This window comes from Rhinolophus sinicus, chromosome 18, assembly GCF_057876585.1.
Source record: "Rhinolophus sinicus isolate RSI-liver-muscle chromosome 18, RSI-T2T, whole genome shotgun sequence".
In the NCBI taxonomy this organism is placed as follows: domain Eukaryota; kingdom Metazoa; phylum Chordata; class Mammalia; order Chiroptera; family Rhinolophidae; genus Rhinolophus; species Rhinolophus sinicus.
In genome coordinates, this window is record NC_142518.1 from 37,182,635 (window position 1) to 37,201,658 (window position 19,024).

General features: G+C 42.2%; 1 protein-coding gene and 1 long non-coding RNA gene across 3 annotated transcripts in view; one reads left to right on the top strand and one right to left on the bottom strand.

The window, feature by feature from the left end:
- LOC141569710 (uncharacterized) overlaps window positions 1–19,024 on the bottom strand; it is a 62,015-nt gene that overhangs the window by 13,389 nt on the left and 29,602 nt on the right. The window lies entirely within an intron of this gene.
- Window positions 14,944–18,182, top strand: LOC109439035 (CXXC-type zinc finger protein 1-like). The gene is made up of 8 exons (XM_019719228.3): window positions 14,944–15,135; window positions 15,260–15,429; window positions 15,777–15,984; window positions 16,074–16,184; window positions 16,506–16,555; window positions 16,750–16,846; window positions 17,807–17,959; window positions 18,036–18,182. Exons 1-8 carry the CDS (start codon window positions 14,944–14,946, stop codon window positions 18,180–18,182), a joined length of 1,128 nt encoding a protein of 375 aa, XP_019574787.3.

Below are 19,024 nucleotides of genomic sequence, written 5' to 3' on the forward strand. Positions count from 1 at the left end.
TACAACAAGGACACACACAACCCACACAAGGGACACAACCAGAGCATGTAGTGCAGGTGAGCAGAAAACCTGTGCCACTGAACCCCACAGCACACCTACTACATAAGGCCACTCTACTAAGACCAGAAGACATAGCAGCCCTACTTAATACATAGCAACAAACACAGGGAGGCAGCCAAAATGGGGCGACAAAGAAACATGTCCCAAATAAAAGAGCAGAACAAAACTCTAGAAAAAGAACTAAGCGAAACAGAGATAAGCAAACTATCAGACGCAGAGTTCCAAACACTGGTTATAAGAATGCTCAATGATCTCAGGGAGAACTTCAACAGAGAGATAGGAAGCATAAAAATGGAGATGGAAACCATAAAAAACAACCAGTCAGAAGTAAAGGATACAATAATGGAAACAAAGAATATATTACAGGGAATCAACAGTAGATTAGATGAAGCAGAGGATCCAACCAGCGATGTAGAAGATAAGGTAGCAGAAAACACCTGACCAGAAAAACAAAAAGAAAAAGGAATCAAAAAAATTGAGGAGAGTTTAAGGGGTCTCCAGGACAATATCAAGCGTACCAACATTTGTATTATAGGGGTACCAGAAGGAGAAGAGAGAGAGCAAGGAATTGAAACCCTATTTGAAGAAATAATGACAGAAAACTTCCTTAACCTGGTGAAGGAAATGGACATACAGGCCCAGGAAGCACAGAGAGTCCCAAACAAGATAAACCCAAAGAGACCAACATCAAGACACATCATAATTAAAATGCCAAAGGTTAAATACAGAGAGAGAATCTTAAAAGCAGCAAGAGAAAAGCAGTTAGTTACCTACAAGGGAGCCCCCATAAGACTGTCAGCTGATTTTTCAAAAGAAACTTTGCAGGCAAGAAGGGAGTGGCAGGAAATATTCCAAGTGATGAAAAGTAACGACATACAACCAAGATTGCTGTACCGGAAAGGCTGTCATTTAGAATTAAAGGACAGATAAGTAGCTTCCCAAACAAGAAAGCACTGAAGGAACTTATCACCACCAAACCAGTATTACAAGGAATCTTAGAGGGACTTCTTTAAAATGGAAGGTGAGTTAAGGATGGGTGAAAGGAGAAGGGATAAAGAAGTACAAGTTGCTTGCTATACAGTAGTTATGGGGATGTAGGGTATAGCATAAAGAATATAGTCAATAATATTGTAATAACTAGGTATGTGCCAGATAGGTATTAGATCTATCAGGGTGATAGATGGGAATGGCGTTAGGGGCAGGGTGAAAAAGGTGAAGGCATTAAGAAATACAAATTGATAGTTAATACAGTATGGGGAAAATAATCAACAATGTTGTAAAGATCACGTAAGGTGCCAGATGGGCACTGGACTTATCAGGGGGATCACGTCATAGACTGTGTAGATGCATGCCCAATGCATTATACACCTGAAGAGCTGAAGTAGAATAATATTGAATGTCAACTATAACTAAATACATAGGTATATATAGTCACTGGAAGACTATACATAGGGAAGATAGTTGATGGTATTGTAACAGCTATATAAGATGTCAGAGGGGTAGTAGCTTGGGGGTGTGTTATCACTTTATGAGGAGTTTAAATGTCTAACTATTACGTTGCTTTGTACACCTGAAACTAATAAAAATTAATTAATTAAAAAAAGAAATCAGCTCACATCATAAGTAGGATAACTTGTGACTACAAAACATAAAAGGGGAGAGAGTAAAGGTCTGAACCTGCAAAGGCGAATGGAGATAAGAAGCATACTGAAGAAAAAGGACACCTGTATATATGAAATGTTATTTTACATAAACTTAATGGTAATCACTCAAAAAAAATAATCCAGAACTGAGATATATAAAATAAAAAATAAAAAAAAACAGAGGGAAAAATCATAGAATACCACCACACTGAAATAACAGACAGCAACAAAAAGGACAAAGAAACAATGGAGACAGAATCCTACCAGAAAACCAAAGATAGAGTGATAGGAAATCCTCATATATCAATAATCACCTTAAATGTAAATGGACTGAACTCGCCAACAAAAAGTCACAGAGTAGCAGAGTGGATCAAAAAACTAAACCCAACCATATGCTGTCAGCAAGAGAAGCATCTTAGCTACAAAGACAAATATAGACTCAAAGGGAAAGGGTGGACATTGATACCCCAAGGAAATGGTAGCCAGAGAAAAACAGCTGTAGCCATACTTATATCAGATGAAATAGACTTTAGGAAAAAAAGGTAACAGGAGACAAAGATGGATATTTCATAATGATAAAGGGGACAATACAACAAAAAGACATAACACTGATCAATATACGAGGTCTGACAATTAAGTTCACGAACTTGTAACGATGTTGGTAATCTTTTTTTTGACGCCAGAGGGTTTATTCATTATGAATTTGTACCAACTGGACGAGCAGTTAACCAAGTTTACTATTTGGAAGTGCTAAAAAGCCTGCGTGAAAAAGTTAGACAAAAATGTCCTGAACTTTTTGCCAACAATTCATGGCTCTGTATCATGACTATGGACCAGCTCACATGGCACTGTCTGTGAGGGAGTTTTTAGCCAGTAAACAAATAACGGCATTGGAACACCCTCCCTACTCACCTGATCTGGCTCCCAATGACTTCTTTCTTTACCTGAAGATAAAAGAAATATTGAAAGAAGACATTTTGATGACATTCAGGACATCAAGGGTAACAACACTACAGATCTGATGGCCATTCAAGAAAAAGAGTTCCAAAATGCTTTGAAGGATGGACTAGGCTCTAGTGTCAGTGCATAGCTTCCCAAGGGGACTACTTCAAAAGTGAACGTAGTGATATTCAGCAGTGAGGTAAGTATCTAGCACTTTTTCTAGGATGAGTTCGCAAACTTAATTGTCCGACATCAGAGAAGTATTTGACAAAAAAACACACACAAAAAAACATTTTACAAGATACAGCATCGATTTATGATTAAAACACTTAATAATATGTTCCCAATTGGGGAGCACCAAAACATACAAAGCAACTACTAACAGAACTACAGGGAGAAACTGACCAAAACACAATGATAGTAGGGAAACTAAATACCCCATTGACAGCTATGGATAGATCATCCAAACAGAAAACCAATAAGGAAATACCCGCCTGAAATGACACATTTGACCAAATGCACATAATTGACATTAGTAGAGCACTTCATCTTTGAACATCAGACTATACATTCTTTTCTAGTGTACATGGGACATTCTCAAAGATAGATCACATATTGGTACATAAAACTAGCCTCAGCAAATTTAAGAAGATTGATTCATCCCAAGCACATTCTCTGATCACAAGGCTTTGAAATTGGATATCAACTGCAAAAAGAAAGCAGGAAAAACCACAAATATGTGGAGATTAAACAACATACGTTTAAAGAACGACTGGGTCAAAGAAGAAATAAGAGGAGAGAGAAAAATTACATAGAAACAAATGAGAATGAAAATACATCGTATCAAAATTATTCGGATGCAGTGAAAGCAGTAATAAGAGGGAAATTCATATCATTACAGGCCTATTTCAAGAAACAAGAAAGGAGCAGCCAGTTGGTTCAGTTGGTTAGAAATCAACGCTCATAACACCAAGGTTGCTGGTTTGATTCCCACATGGGCCAGTGAGCTGCACCCTCCACAACTCCACAGCTAGATTGAAGGCAATGACTTGACTTGGAGCTGATGGGACCTGGAAAAACACACTGTTCCCTAATGAAATTTAAAAAAAAAGAAACAAGAAAAATTCCAGATAAACAACCTAATGTTACACCTTAAAGAACTAGAAAAAGAAGAACAAATGAAACCCAAAGTCAGCAGAATGAAGGAAATAATAAAAATCAGAGCAGAACTAAATGAAATAGAGAACAAAAAGACAATAGAAAAAAATTAGTGCAACAAAGAGCTGCTTCTTTAAAAAGAATAATAAAACTGACAAACCCTTGGCTAGACTCACTAAGATAAAAAGAAAAAAGACACAAATAAATAAAATCAGAAATGAAAGAGGAGAGGAGGTTACCATGGGTATCACAGAAATACAAAGGATCATCCAAGAATACTATGAAGGACTATATGAGACCAAATTCAATAATCTAGAAGACATGGACACGTTCTTAGAAATATATAGCATTCCCAGACTGAATCATGAAGAACTGGAAAATTTAGATAGACCGATCAACAGTAAGGAAATTGAATCAGTCGTCCAAAACCTTCCCAAAAGCAAAAGTCCAGGACCAAATGGCTTCACCAGTGAATTCTACCAAACATTCAAAGAAGATCTAACACCTGTCCTCCTCAAACTCTTCCAAAAAATTGAAGGAGAGGCAATACTTCCTAATTCATTTTATGAGGCCAACTTTACTCTGATACCAAAATCTGGGAAGGATAACACAGAAACCAGAAAATTACACACCAATATCTCTTGTGAATGGAGATGCAAAAATCCTAAATAAAATTCTAGCAAATCAAATGCAACAATGCATTAAAAAGGTCATATATCACGATCAAGTGGGATTCATCCCAGGGGCACAAGGATGGTTCAACATACGAAAACCGATCAATGTGATACACCACATAAACAAAATGAAAGATAAAAATCATATAATTATATCAATAGATGCAGAAAAAAACATTTGACAAGATACTACATCCATTTATGATTAAAACACTTAATAAAATTGGTATAGAAGGCAAATAACAGAATGAAGACCATATGTGACAAACCCTCAGCTAATATCGTAATTAACGGTGAAAAACTCAAGCCTTTTGCTCTACGTTCAGGAACAAGACAGGGTTGCCCCCTAGCACCACTGTTATACAACACAGTATTGAAAGTCCTAGCCAGAGCAATCAGGCAAGAGAAAGAAATAAAAGGCATCTGAATTGGGAATGAAGAAGTTAAATCGTCACATTTTGCAGATGACTTGATTCTTTATATAGAAAACCCTAAAGACTCCACCAAAAAGCTAATAGAAACAATAAATGAGTATAGTAAAGTTGCTGGCTACAAAATCAACATACAAAAACCCATTGTATTCCTATACACTAACAATGAAATTTCAGAAAAAGAAAAAAAAAATTCCTTTTGCAATTGCAACAAAAACAATAAAATACCTAGGAATAAACTTAACCAAGGATGTGAAAGACCTATATGCTGAAAACTATAAGACATTTTAAAAAGAAATTGAAGACACAAAGAAATGGAAAGACATTCTGTGCTCATGGATTGGAAGAAGAATCAACATAGTTAAAATGGCCATATTACCCAAAGCAATATACAGATTCAATGCAATCCCCATCCAAATCCCAATGGCATTTTTTAAAGAAATAGAACAAAGAATGATCATATTTGTTTGGAATCACAAAAGACGCCGAATAGCCAAAGCAATCCTAAGAAAAAAGGATAAGGCTGGAGGTATCACACTCCCTTATTTAGCTTGTACTACAGAGCAACCACAATCAAAACAGTATGGTGCCGGCAGAAAAACAGACACACAGACCAATGGCATAGAATTGAAAACCCAAAAATAAACCTACATAAATATACACAGATAGTTTTCAACAATGAGCCAAATACATACAATGGAGAGATGAAAGCCTCTTCAATAAACGGTGCTGGGAAAATTGAAAAGCCATATGCAAAAGAATCAAACTGGACTGCTATCTGTCACCATGTACCAAAATTAACTCAAAATGAATCAAAGACCTAAACATAAGACCTGAAACGATAAACTGCATTGAAGAAAGCATAGGTACTAAACTTATGGACCTTGGGTTCAAATAAGATTTTCTGAATTTGACCTCAAAGGCAAGGGAAGTAAAAGCAAAAATAAATAAATGGGCTTATATTAAACTAAAAAGCTTCTGCGCAGCAAACATACCATCAACAAAACAAAGAGGCAACAAACTGAATGGGAGAAGATATTTGCAAACAACACCTCTAATAAGGGGCTAATATTCAAAACATTATAAGGCACTCATACAACCCAACAACAAAAAGACAAAGAATCCAATTAAAAAATGGGTAGAGGGGCTGACCTGGTGGCTCAGGTGATTGGAGTGCCGTGCTCCTAACGCCAAAGGCTGCAGGTTTGATTCCCACATAGGCCAGTTCGCTGTGCCTTCTACAGCTAAGATTGTGAACAACATCTTTCCCTGGAGCTGGGCTGCCGTGAGCAGCCAGAGGTTGGCGTGAGCTGCCACGGGGTGCTGTGGGCTACTGTGTGCCACCATAAGCGGTTGTCGGCCAGCGTGAGTGGCCAGCAGCCAGCATGAGCTGCTGTGTGCTGTTGTGGGCTGCTGTGTGCTGCCAAAGGCTACCGTGTGCTGCCATGAGTGGCCGGTGGCCAGTGTGAGTGGCTGTCAGCAGGCGAGAGCTGCTGTGAGCTGCTATGAGTGGCCAATGGATGACTGGCAATCGACTGCCTGAGCGAGGGGGAGAGGGTGGAGAGCTCAAGGCTCATATTACCAGCATGGGCCAGGGAACTGTGCCCTACACAACTAGACTGAGAAAAAATTGCTTTTCCGGAGTGTGGGGGGGGGAGGTGGAACAAAGGGGGTAAAAATGGGCAGAGGATATGAACAGTCACTTCTCCCAGGAAGATATACACATGTATAATTTTCATATACACAGATATATGAAAAAATGCTCAACTTACTAGCTGTTAGGAAAATGCAAATTGAAACCATAATGAGATGTCACCTCACAGCTGTCAGAATGGCTATCATGAACAAGACAAATAATAACAAGCGTTGGAGAGTCTGTGGAGAAAAAGGAACACTCATACACTGTTGGTGGGAATGTAGATTGGTGCAGCCGCTAGGGAAGGCAGTGTGGAGGTTCCTCAAAAAATTAAGAATAGGGCCGGCCAGGTGGCTCAGGTGGTTGGAGCGCTGTGTTCCTAATGCCAAAGTTGCTGGTTCGATTCCCACATGGGCCAGTGAGCTGCACCCTCTATAGCTAAGATTGTGAACAACGGCTCTCCCTGGAGCTGGGGAGGTTACGGCGAGCTGTGGTGAGCTGCCATGGGCTACCGTAGGCTGTCACGGGCTGCTGTGATGACGTGTGCTGTGAGCAGCCGGTGGCCAGCATGAGTGGCCAGCAGCCATTGTGAGCAGCCGGCGAGAGATGCTGTGAGCTGTTGTAAGACCAGGTATTATACTATATCATATCATATCATATCATATCATATCATATCATATCATATCATATCACATTATATTATATAAGACCCCATCTTATATTATAGTAAAATAAGAGGGGGTCTTATATTAATTTTTGCTCCAAAAGACGCATTAGAGGTGATGGTCCAGCTATGTCTTATTTTCAGAGAAACAATGTAGCAAATAGGAGAGGTCCAAGATGGCAGATTAGGTAAACACAATACCTACTGCATCCCAGGATCACACCTAACCTTGTGAAGGAAATAGGCATACAAGGCCAGGAAGGGCAGAGATTACCAAACAAGATGAACACAAACAGGCACACACCAAGACACATCACAATTAAAATGACAAAGGCTAAAGACAAAGAGAGAATCCTAAGATCAGCAAGAGGAAGACAGCTAGTTACTTACAAGGGAGATCCCATAAGACTATCAGCGGATTTCTCAATAGAAACTTGCAGGCCAGAAGGGAGTGGCAGAAAATATTCAAAATCAGGAAAAATAAGGGCCTACAACCAAGACTATTTCACCAAGCACGACTATCACTTAAAACTGAAGGAGAGATAAAAAGCTTCCCAGACAAGAGCTAAACGAATTCATGATCACCAAGCCAGTATTACAATAAATGTTAAAAGGACTTCTTTAAACAGAAGAAAGGAGAAAACAAAGATAAAAGAACATGAATAAAAAATGGCAATAACTATGTACCTATCAATTATCACTTCATATATATATAAATTAAATGCTCCAATCAAAAGGCATGTGGTAGCTGAGTGGACAAGAAATCAATACCCATTCATATGCTGTGTACAAGAGACCCACTTCAAATCAAAAGGCACACACACACTGAAATTAAAGGAACAGAAAAAAATATTTCACGCAAATGGAATGAGAAAAAAGCTGGGGTAGCAATACTTAAATCAGACAAAATAGACTGTGATAAGAGACAAAGAAGAACATTACATGATAATAAACAAGAAGACATCAATAATCCCAACAAGAGGACATAACCCTAGTAAACATTTATGCACCTAACATAAATGCACCTAAATATATAAAGCAAATGTTGACCGACAGAACAATAGAAAATAACAGTAACACAATCATAGTAGGGAACTTTAACACTCCACTGATACCACTGGACAGATGTTCCAGACAGAAAATCTAGACAGAAACAGCAGCCTTTTAAATGACACACCATACCAGATGGATTTAATTGCATTTCACCCCAAAACAGAAGAATATACATTCTTTTCAAGTGCATGTGGATGATTTTCCAAGATAGACCATATGTTAGGCCACAAAACAAGTCCCAATAAATTGAAGAAGATTGAAGTCATGTCAAGCGTTTTCTCTGACCATAGTGGTATGAAACTAGAAATCAAATACAAGAAAATAACTAAAAAACACACAAGGAGGCTAAATAACATGCTGTTACATAGTGAATGGACAAAAAAGATCAAGGAAGAAGTCAAAAGATACCTTGAGATATACAAAAATAAAAACACATTAACCCAATATCTATGGCACACAGTGAAAGCAATCCTAAGAGAAAAATTCATAACAATGCAGGCCTACTTAAAGAAACAAAAACAATCTCAAACCAACTGTCTATCTTTATATCTAAGGTAACTGGAAAAAGAACAGCAATCAAAGCCCAAACTGCGTACAAAGAAGGAAATAATAAAGATCAGGTTGGAAATAAATAAAATAAAGACTAAAAGAACAATAAAAAAGACCAATGAAACCAACAGCTGGTTTCTTGAAAAGATAAAACAAAGTAGACAAACCTTTCACCACAGTCATCAAGAAAAAAAGAAAGAGGACTCAAATAAATAAAATCAGAAACGAAAGAGAAAAAGCAACAACAGATACCACAGAAATGCAAAAACATTTAAGAAAATATCATGAGTAACTATACGCCAACAAATTGGACAAGCTGGTAGAAATGGATAAATTCCTAGAAAAATACAATGTTCCAAAGCTGAATCAAGAAGAATCAGAAAATCTGAGCAGACTGTTTATGACCAATGAAATTGAATTGGGAATCAACAAGCTCCCAACAAACAAAAGTCCTGGACCACATGGCTTCACAGATTAATTTTACCAAACATTCAAAAAAGAATTAACACGTATTCTCCTCAAAGTATTCCAAAACATCCAAGGGAGGGGGGGAAGTCTCCCAAGCTTATTTTACTAGGCAACCATTACCCTGATTCCAAAGCCAGACAAAGACATTACAATGACAACAACAACAAAACTATAGGCTGCTATCCCTAATGAGCAAAGATGCAAAAATTCTCAACAAAACATTAGTAAACCGAATTCAGCAACCCATCAAGAAGCTCATACAACACGATCAAGTGGGGTTCATCCCTGGTATGCAAGGCTGGTTCAACACCTGCAAATCAACATGATACATCACATAAACTAAATGAAAAATAAAAATCATATGATTATATCAATAGATGCAGAAAAAGCATTTGACAAAATGCAGCATCCATTTCTGATAAAAACTCTCAGCAATGTGGGAATAGAGGGAACATATCTCAACATAATAAAGACTATATATGACAAACCCACAGCTAATATACTCAGTGGAGAAAAGCTAAAAGCATTCCCCTTAAGATCAGGAACAAGGCAAGGATGCCTACTTTCACCACTTTTATTCAACATAGTACTGGAAATTCTAGCCACAGCAATCAGACTAGTAAAAGAAACAAAAGGCATCCAAATGGGAAAGGAAGAAGTAAATTTGTCATTATGTGCAGATGACATGCTAGTATATAAAGAACCACAAAGATTCCACCAAAAAACTAATTCATTTAGAACTGATAAATGAAATTAGTAAAGGAGCAAAACAAAATTAATATTCAAAATTGGTTGCATTTTTACACTCCAATAATGAACTATAAGAAAGAGAAATTAAACAAACAATCCCATTAACAATTGTATTTAAAAAATACTTAGGAATAAATTGAACCAAGGAGTAAAAGACCTGTACTCAGAAAATTATAAGACATTGAAGAGAGAAATTAAAGAAGATAGGAATAAGCAGAAATATATACCGTGCTCATGGATAGGAAGAATTAATATAGATAAAACGTCCATACTACCCAGAGCAATCTGTAGATTCAATGCAATCCTTATCAAAATATCAATGGCATTTTTCACAGAACTAGAACAAATAACCCTAAAATTTATATGGAACCATAAAAGACCCCAAACAGTCATGGCAATTCTGAGACAGAAGAAGAAAGCTGGGGGTATCACACTACCTGATAATTTAACTATACTACAAGGCTATAGTAATCAAAACAGCATGGTATTGGCATAAAACCAGACACATAGATCAACGGAATAGAATAGAGATCCCAGAAATAAACTTACACCTATATGGTCATTTACTCTATGACCAAGGAAGCAAGAATTTACATTAGGGTACAGGCAGTCTATTTAATAAATGGTGCTGAGAAAACTGGACAGATATATGCAAAAAATGAAACTGGACCACCTTCTTATGCCATATACAAGAATAAACTCAAAATGGATTAAAGACTTAAAAATGTAAGATCCGAAAGCATAAAACTCCTAGAATAAAATATAGGAAGTAAACTTGCAGACATTATATTTAGTCATATTTTTACTGATATATGTCTTAAGGCACGAGTAACAAAAGAAAAAATAAACAAATGAAAAAGTATTTTTCACAGCAAAGGAAACCATCAACAAAACAAAGAAGACATCCTACTGAATAGAAGATATTTGCGAATGATACATCTGATAAGGGGTTAATATCCAAAATACGTTTTAAAAACTCATACAAATCAACACCAAAAAAGAAAATCCAATTAAAAAATGGGCAACGGACCTGAATAGACATTTTGCCAAAGAGGACATATAGATGGCCAATAGATATATGAAAAGATGCTCAACGTCACTAATCATCAGAGAAATGCGAATAAAAACCACAATGAGATACCACCTGACTGCTTTCAGAATGTCTATCATCAGTAAATCAATAAAAAGCAAGTGCTGTCGAGGATGTGGGGAAAAGGGAACCCTCGTGCACCGGTGGGTTGGCTGGTGGGATTTTGGTGCAGCTACTATGGAAAACAGTGCGGTGGTTCCTCAAAAAATTAAAAATAGAACTACCATATGACCCAGCAATTCCACTCCAGAGAAATCCAAAACACTAATTTGAAAAAATACCGGGGGTGCCAAAAATATGTATACAAGTGGACAGTTTGGTCAACGTTGTTCAAGCAGTAGTTCACAGAATCGGGTGTCTGGACACTGATTGTTACCACTTCGAGCACCTCTTGTAATTGCAGAAGTCAAATGTGACTTGTATTCATCTTTTGTTGTCAGTATATATTGAGTATTATTACAATTTTAATAGTTTTTTTCCTTTCTTAAAATGTGTATGCCTTTTTTTGGCACCCTCCGTATATGCACCTCTATGTTTATTGTAGTGCTATTCACAATAGCCAAGATATGGAAACAACCAAAATGCCCATCGATAGACAACTGGATAAAGAAACTGTGGTACATGTATACAATGGAGTATTACTCTATCATAAAAAAGAATGAAATCTTAGCATTTGCAACAACATGGATGGACCTAGAGGATTTTATGCTAAGTGAAATAAGTCAGACTGAGAAAGACAAACAGCGTATGATCTCACATGTGGAACATAAAGAGCAGAATACGCAAGCAAACAAAACAGAAATAGAGTCAGAGATACAGAGAACAAACTGATGGTTGGTAGATGGGAGGGGTTTGGGGGATGGATGATAAAGTGAATGGGATTAGGAGTTACAAATTGGTAGTCACAAAATAGTCATGGGGATGTGAAATACAGCATAGGGAACATAATTAATAATATTGTAAAGACTATGTGGGGTGTCAGATGGGTACTGGACTTATCAGCGGATTCCCTTCATAGATTATATAGATGCCTAACCAGTGCCCTGTACGCTGGAGAGTAATATAAAATAATATGGAATGTCAACTATGATTAAATACATATACAATTAAATATATTTTATGTGTAATACTAATATATTATATATACTATATATTACTAACATTAATACATAAATTATATATATATATATATATATATATATATATATATATATATATATAGTCAGGGGATGTGAAGTACAGCACAGGTAATATATATTCAATGGCCATCTGACACTAATAGCTATGTACAGTGTCAGATGGGCAGTAAACTTTGTGGAGTTATCACTTTGTGAGGGGTATAACTGTCTCACAATTATGTTGTTTTATACACCTGAAACTAATAAAAAAAAGAAAATGAAAGGACAAAAACATAAAATAATAGCAGATAGTAAAATAGTAATAACATGAAATTATTCAAAATAATTGGAAATGATAACGGGATCAATTTCCTGCCATATACAATAATGCAACGAGGGATCACTCCAATATGTAAAACAGTGAGGTGCTGGCATAACAACAGACAAGTGTTTCCACGTAGACGTGCATGCAGGCACGCACTTAATATATGTGGTTTCTGGGTAACCATGCACTTTGAACTTTGGCGAGGTCATAGCACCGCATGGGGTCTTGCGCATGTGCAAACGCAACAGATTCACGAAGGGGTTAAGACCGGGTTGATGCCGGAGACAAAGTAGTTCTAACAGCGTCGCCAACGCTTTACCACCAGGGTCTCCATAGTTTAGTGCCCGCTGGGCGCTGAGATATTTTTTTGAAGCGTTTTGACAAGAACTATTGGTGAGTGGGGTTTGGGGGTTAGTAATAGGGGTATTTGGAGTCAGTATGGGGATTTGTTCTCATTTGAATCATTCCTTCAGTAATTTCCGTCTTTCTTTTCTCGTAGTCTCACCTCAAAGTTCCATCTGAGACCACAATTGGGTATGCATTTAATTTCAGTTATTTTTCTTTTTATCAAAAGTTATTTAGAAGTGCCTTTCGATTTTCAAAAGTAAGCCTTTTATTAATTTCTAATGTAACTTATCCGCATCCTGTGTGATGCGTATCTATTGGAACGTGTTTAGACTTCCTTCAAGGCTAAGTCCAGGGTCAGATTTTGCATTTCTAGCTCGAAAATAGTATGAGTTTTCCAACTGATATTTCGTATTGAAAAATGTGTATATTCTTTTAGTGTGTGTGCTTGGTCTTTTCGGTACTCGGAGTAGAAATTTGCGTGTGTGCGCATACACACACACATTTTAAAAAATGTGTACATTTGTATATTTTACTTGGTGTTACTGGGTACCGGGAGGAATACGTTTCAGAATAAAGATTGTTAAACTAGGTTAGTGAGTTAGGACAGACGGCACGGCGTGCCATGTGCAAGTGTGGCAGCGGGACAGGGCTTGGCATCGCTCAACACGGGTTAGGTACGGCAGAACCGAGTAGGTGCTGGAATGGGGGAGGGGCATATGAGGTGATGCGAGTCTGGGAAGTGGGCAGGGCCTGGCATGGAGTGGGGCCGGGTATTCCCTGGTGCAGTGTACGGGAGCCACAGGGTTGGGAGCATAAGGCAAGACAGAATGTGTACCAGAGGGCAAGGTCAGGCAGGCAGGGCCCGGAGAGACTAGGCATGCAAGTGGGCAGAGCATGTCTGAGGGGCGGGGCCATGCGTGTTTGGGTGGGCTGGGCAGAGGTGGCTTGTATGGGACCCTGGTGCAGGGCCAGCAGGGTAGCAGGTGTGTTCTGGAGGGTGGGGCTGGGTAGGCTGAACCGAGCAAGTGAAACGGGGTGGAGTCTAGTTTTTCTGGGCAGAGAGGCAGGCCCTTATGCATTCAGGTGGGCAAAGTGGGGCCACATGGACCAGCCAGATGTCTGTGTCTGGATGTGGTGGGAAAGCAACGCCGGATAGTGCCAGTCATTCCCAAGCAGACAAGATCTAGTGGATCCAGGCAGGTGCAGTGGGCCCCTGCCACACTGGCCAGAAGCTGAGGCCACCAGTGTTAGAACAGGGTGAGCCTGTCCCCGTCTACTTAGTGCTGACCCACAGCCCTCCTCCCACCAGCGCAAGAACGCTACTTGTAATCCCCAGTCTCTGGTGAGTCCAGGACACAGGGTGGATGGGGGAGTGGAGCTTGTGTGAGGTTCTGCCCCTCAGCTCTTGCCTATAATACCCTCAGAGACTTTGCTAGGGTCCCACTGGCAAGCAACTGCCACTCAACCACAGCTGCCCCAACTGCAGAGTCCAAGCTCTGTGAGTCTGGGAAGGGGGCAGGGCCTGGCATGGGGTGGGGCTGGGTATGCCCTGGTGCAGTGTATGTGTGCCACAGTGCTGGGAATGTCAGGCAAGACAGAATGTATCCAAGAGGGCAAGGTCAGGCAGGCAGAGCCTGGGGAGACTAGGCATGCAAGCGGGCAGAGCATTTCTGAGGCATGCCCCCCAGCTGATGGCAGCGCCGCTGGCAATAAAGGAGGCACCTCAGACAATAGCCACACTCCAGCTGTTGTCTGAAAAGGACCTGCCTCAGGACTGAAACCTATACCAGGACAGGGGACGTTTTTTTTTCTTTTTAAGGAGGGTGCAGCTCACAGTGGCCCATGCAGAAATCAAACCGGCAACCTTGGTGTTATCAGCACCACGCTTGAACCAACTGAGCTAACCGGCCACCCCCCTCCCCCCGCACCCCTTCCACCCCCGCATAGGGGACTTTTCATAATCAAAGGCTAATGAGTGTATGGCAGGGACCCTGGGTGGAAGGATGGGGACAGTGAAGACAGAGAGGGTCAGCAATGAGGAGAGAGGAGGCAGGGAATGTCCAAAGACCACGTAAGAAACAAGTTGGAAAGACCTGTCAGCATTTTCCTGGCCTGCAGCCCATGATGAGTGACACTGAAGAGTTCCTGCCCCTGGATCCTGCACTGAAGAAGCAGGCAGTGAATGTGAAGAAAATGGAACATATGAAGAAAAAAGTGGAGCAGAAGGTGACAAATGGTGGAATGGGGGGCATGGAGGCAGAGGCCAGGAGCGGAATGCAGGGCAGGGGTACAGGGTTAGGGGGCTAACATCGACTCCCCTACCCATGCCCTGACCACTCTTGTCCCACAGAAGAAGAAACAGCAGAAGCAGAAACTCATGGCAAAACGGAAACAGCCAGAACAGATGGCTGCCAAGGACCGAGCCCCGCTGCAGCAGTGCTTGGGACCTGGCTGCGTGTATCCCACCCGGCCAGGCTCCAAATACTGCTCAGACAACTGTGGCATGAAGCTGGCAGCTGAGTGAGTGCACCTGGAGGTTAAACAACAGGGTATACAGTACGGCACGATCTATGCCATCTGTTAGTCCATCCACCCCTTAACCATTCATCCACCATTCATCTACCCACCCAGTGAACCAACGAACCACATTCCATGGACCAACCCACAACTCATCCGCCCTTACAATCATTTACCCACCCAGCTATCTACTCATCCACCCATCCATCCACCATTCAATCACCCATTCAACAGCACTCACTCATTTACCATTTGTTATCCTATATATTCACCATTTGGTCCCCCATCCATTTCTTCTGCTTTTATTGCCCCCACCTACCCATTCCATTTCTCGCTGTCTCCCCTCCCAGCCGCATTTATGAGATCCTGCCCCAGCGCATCCAGCAGTGGAAGAACAGCCCCTGCATTGCTGAGGAGCATGGCAAGAAAATGCTTGAGCGCATCCACCGTGAGCAACAGGACACCCAAACCTATCTAAAGGACATGGAGCGTCATTTCCATGAACTTGAGGCCATAATTCTACGTGGCAAGCAGCAGGCTGTGTACAACAATGAAGAGGTGAGTGGAATAGGTAGGGTGAAGCAGAAAGGTACCTGGTATCTTGCCCTGCCCATCCCCTCTCTGCACTGCTTCACTGTCCTGTGCAGAAAAGCGAAGATGGCAGGGACAGCAGTCACCTGAAGATCTTCTGTGTCTCCTGTGGGCACCCCACCAGTATGCGTGTCGCCCTGCGTCACATGGAACGCTGCTTTGCCAAGGTAGGGGCATTGGCAGGGGGAAGACGGGGCAAGGGTGTTTTTGGCTGGGTGGGGTTCACGGGGAGGGGGCAGGTTTGGTGCCTGGGTGTTTGTTGTAGAAGGGAATGCAACACACATCCATGGCTCTGCCCATTTGTGCTTTTCTTCCATACCCAGTAGGAGGGCGAAGATTGGGACAGCAGCCGGTGGTGGGGGGCCATTGGCTGGGCAGACAGGAGCACAGGGTCCCCAGGCTGCAAGTGTGTTGCTTGGGACTTGGCCATGGGAGGGCAGGCATGCAGTGTACATTCAGTTCCTCCCATTTGTAATCTTTCTTCCCAGTTTGAGTGCAAATCATCGTTCGGGTCCTTATACCCCACTTGCATTGAGGGGTAAGTGTGGGTGCTCCTCAGGGTCAAAGGCATGGTGTGGACAGGGTCAGGAGCAGGGTGGGCAAGATCAGGGGCAGGACGTGGGTGGGTTAGGGACGGGGTGTGGGCGCGGTTGGGGACTAAGTGTTGGCAGGGTTCAAGGTGGGACCTCTCTCCTCCTAACCCTTAGCACCTCACTTTCAACTTTTCCCCAGGACCAGCAGGCTCTTCTGTGATAGGTATGACCCAAAGAGTAAGAGGTACTGTAAGCGGCTCCAGGTGCTGTGCCCTGAGCACTCGAAGGACCCCAAGGTGAGACTCTTCTTTCCCGACTTCATCACCCTCCATTCCTTCCCTCTTCCCTGCCTGGCCACCCTATTCTTCTCTTCGTCCCTGCTTCGTTACCTCCTTTTCCTTCTTCCTTCTGCCTGGTGGCCTTCATACTTCTTGACCAACCCCTGTGTGTCCCCCCTCCCTTCCTGACCACCCCACCTTCGCCCCTCCTCACTGCCCAATCACCTTCTATTCTTACTTTTCTCTGCCTGAGTGCTGTTTATTCGTACCCTCCTTGCCTGACCCCACCCCCTCAACACACATTTCTCTCTCTCTGCCGGTCCACCCTCCATTCCTCTGCTCCTCCCTGCATAACCATTCCCCATGCTTCTCTTTTCCTTGCTTGACCCTTCTTCATCCCTTTCCTACCTGCGGCCGGACCGCCCCACATTCATCCCTTCCTCTCTGCATGGACACCTTCCAGTCCTCTCTTCCTCGCTTTCTCACTTCCCTCCATTCTGATTCTCCCTGCCTCACTGCCCCCTATCATCTTCTCCCTGCCTGTCATCTCCTAAATCCCGTCCTCCTCCCTGTTTAACCGGCCGGCATGCTTTCCACCCTCTCTGCCTCATTCCTCACCTCCTCCAGGCCTTCCCAGCTCTCATTCATTTACTTTTCCTTGTCAGACCTTCCCTCCACCTTTCCTTTCCTTTCTGTTTGATCACTCTGTTCTTCTGTCCTCCCTGCCCGATCACTTCCATGCCTCCATCCCTGCTTGTTTACCTTCTTCCTCCAGCCTCCATGCTTGACCATATTCTCTTGCCCCCTCTTCTCTACTTAATCACTGAATTCCTCTCTGTCCCCCTGCTGGGTCATTCCCCACTTCTCTCCTTCCTTCCCAACTGCCCTGCATTCCCCTATTCCTGTCATCATGTCTGCCTGGTCACCCTCCATTGCTCTCTTCTTCCATACCTCATTATTCTTCATCCTTCCCCACAGGTACTAGATGATGAGGTGTGTGGTTGCCCGCTAGTGCACAATGTCTTTGAACTCACTGATAATTTCTGTCACCTCCCCAAACGCTTGTGCAACCACCACTATTGCTGGGAGAAACTAAGGCGTGCCGAGGTGGACCTACAGCGCATTCGTGCGGTAGGCTACAATACCCAGTGGGGCTGGCATGCGGGATAGGATCCTGGACTCCCTGTCTCATGCTCTCATCCCACAGTTGCAGAAACTGGAAGAGCTGAGTGTGCAGGAGCACAAGGTGCGCACAGCTATGATGAACCGGGCAGGTCTGGTGGCCCTGATGCTTCATCAGACAGTCCAGCATGACCCGCTCACCTCTGACCTGCGCTCCAAAGTAGACAGCTGAGCCCTGTTCGACTGAGGTCCTGTACCCAACACCCTGTGCAAGGGAGACACTCCATGAATTGTCTACACACCTGTTTCTTTAACCACTTCTTTCTCAGGGCATCTCAGAGTGTTTCTGTGTTTCTCTGTTCACCATTTGGTCTCCTGTCTCTGCCTACCTCTCCTTGGGAGAGGGATCCTCAAAATTCTCCCATTCCTCCCTCCATTCCTCCATCACTCTGTCTCTTCCTTCCCTGAACCTGGGAGGGGCCAACAGATCCGCCTTGTGCTCATCTCCCATTGCCCAGCATTTTGTTAATGAAATTTTGAAAGAACAAGGCCTTTTCCTATCCCCTGATGGCCCCTAAACCTGTCTCTATCTGGCCACAAACCCAATTCTGAACCTCCGATGGTGGTGGGTGACAATGCAACTGTATTTAGGGGCGGGCTCCAGTGCCCATGCAGGGGTGGCTATGAAGTGATGCCCACTCAGTGCTCGGTGGGTCCTCTTTTGTCAGGGGAGATGGCTCTTTATGAAGGGGAGCTGGCAGTCCTGACCCTTGTTCCTTGCAGTCCCCCATCCCAGGCCATCACGTTGGTGCCTGATTAGTGCACAGCCAATTCACCAACTTCTGTGTAAATGTTAATATTCCTCAGGCCAGAGGAGTTGGGAAAATGTTGAGATGGGGGATAGGTGAGTGTGGGACAGTCCTCCCTGATTTTTTGACTTTGGGACACTGAAGACAGTTCAAGATGTCATGGCAATTGTGTCCCGCCGCCACCCACCTTGTTCTATTCCTGACCATTCCATGAGGTCCCAGCTTTTTCTGTCAAACTTGGCCCCTGCCAGTCTAGTCCTGATCT

What these genes read in the sequence shown, in the direction of transcription:
- LOC109439035 (XM_019719228.3), top strand. Translation starts at nt 14,944, where the DNA reads ATGAGGAGAGAGGAGGCAGGGAATGTCCAAAGACCACGTAAGAAACAA. An exon ending in AGAAAAAAGTGGAGCAGAAG is followed by an intron (nt 15,136 to 15,259) that starts GTGACAAATGGT and finishes CTTGTCCCACAG; the next exon opens with AAGAAGAAACAGCAGAAGCA. An exon ending in TGGAACGCTGCTTTGCCAAG is followed by an intron (nt 16,185 to 16,505) that starts GTAGGGGCATTG and finishes CTTTCTTCCCAG; the next exon opens with TTTGAGTGCAAATCATCGTT.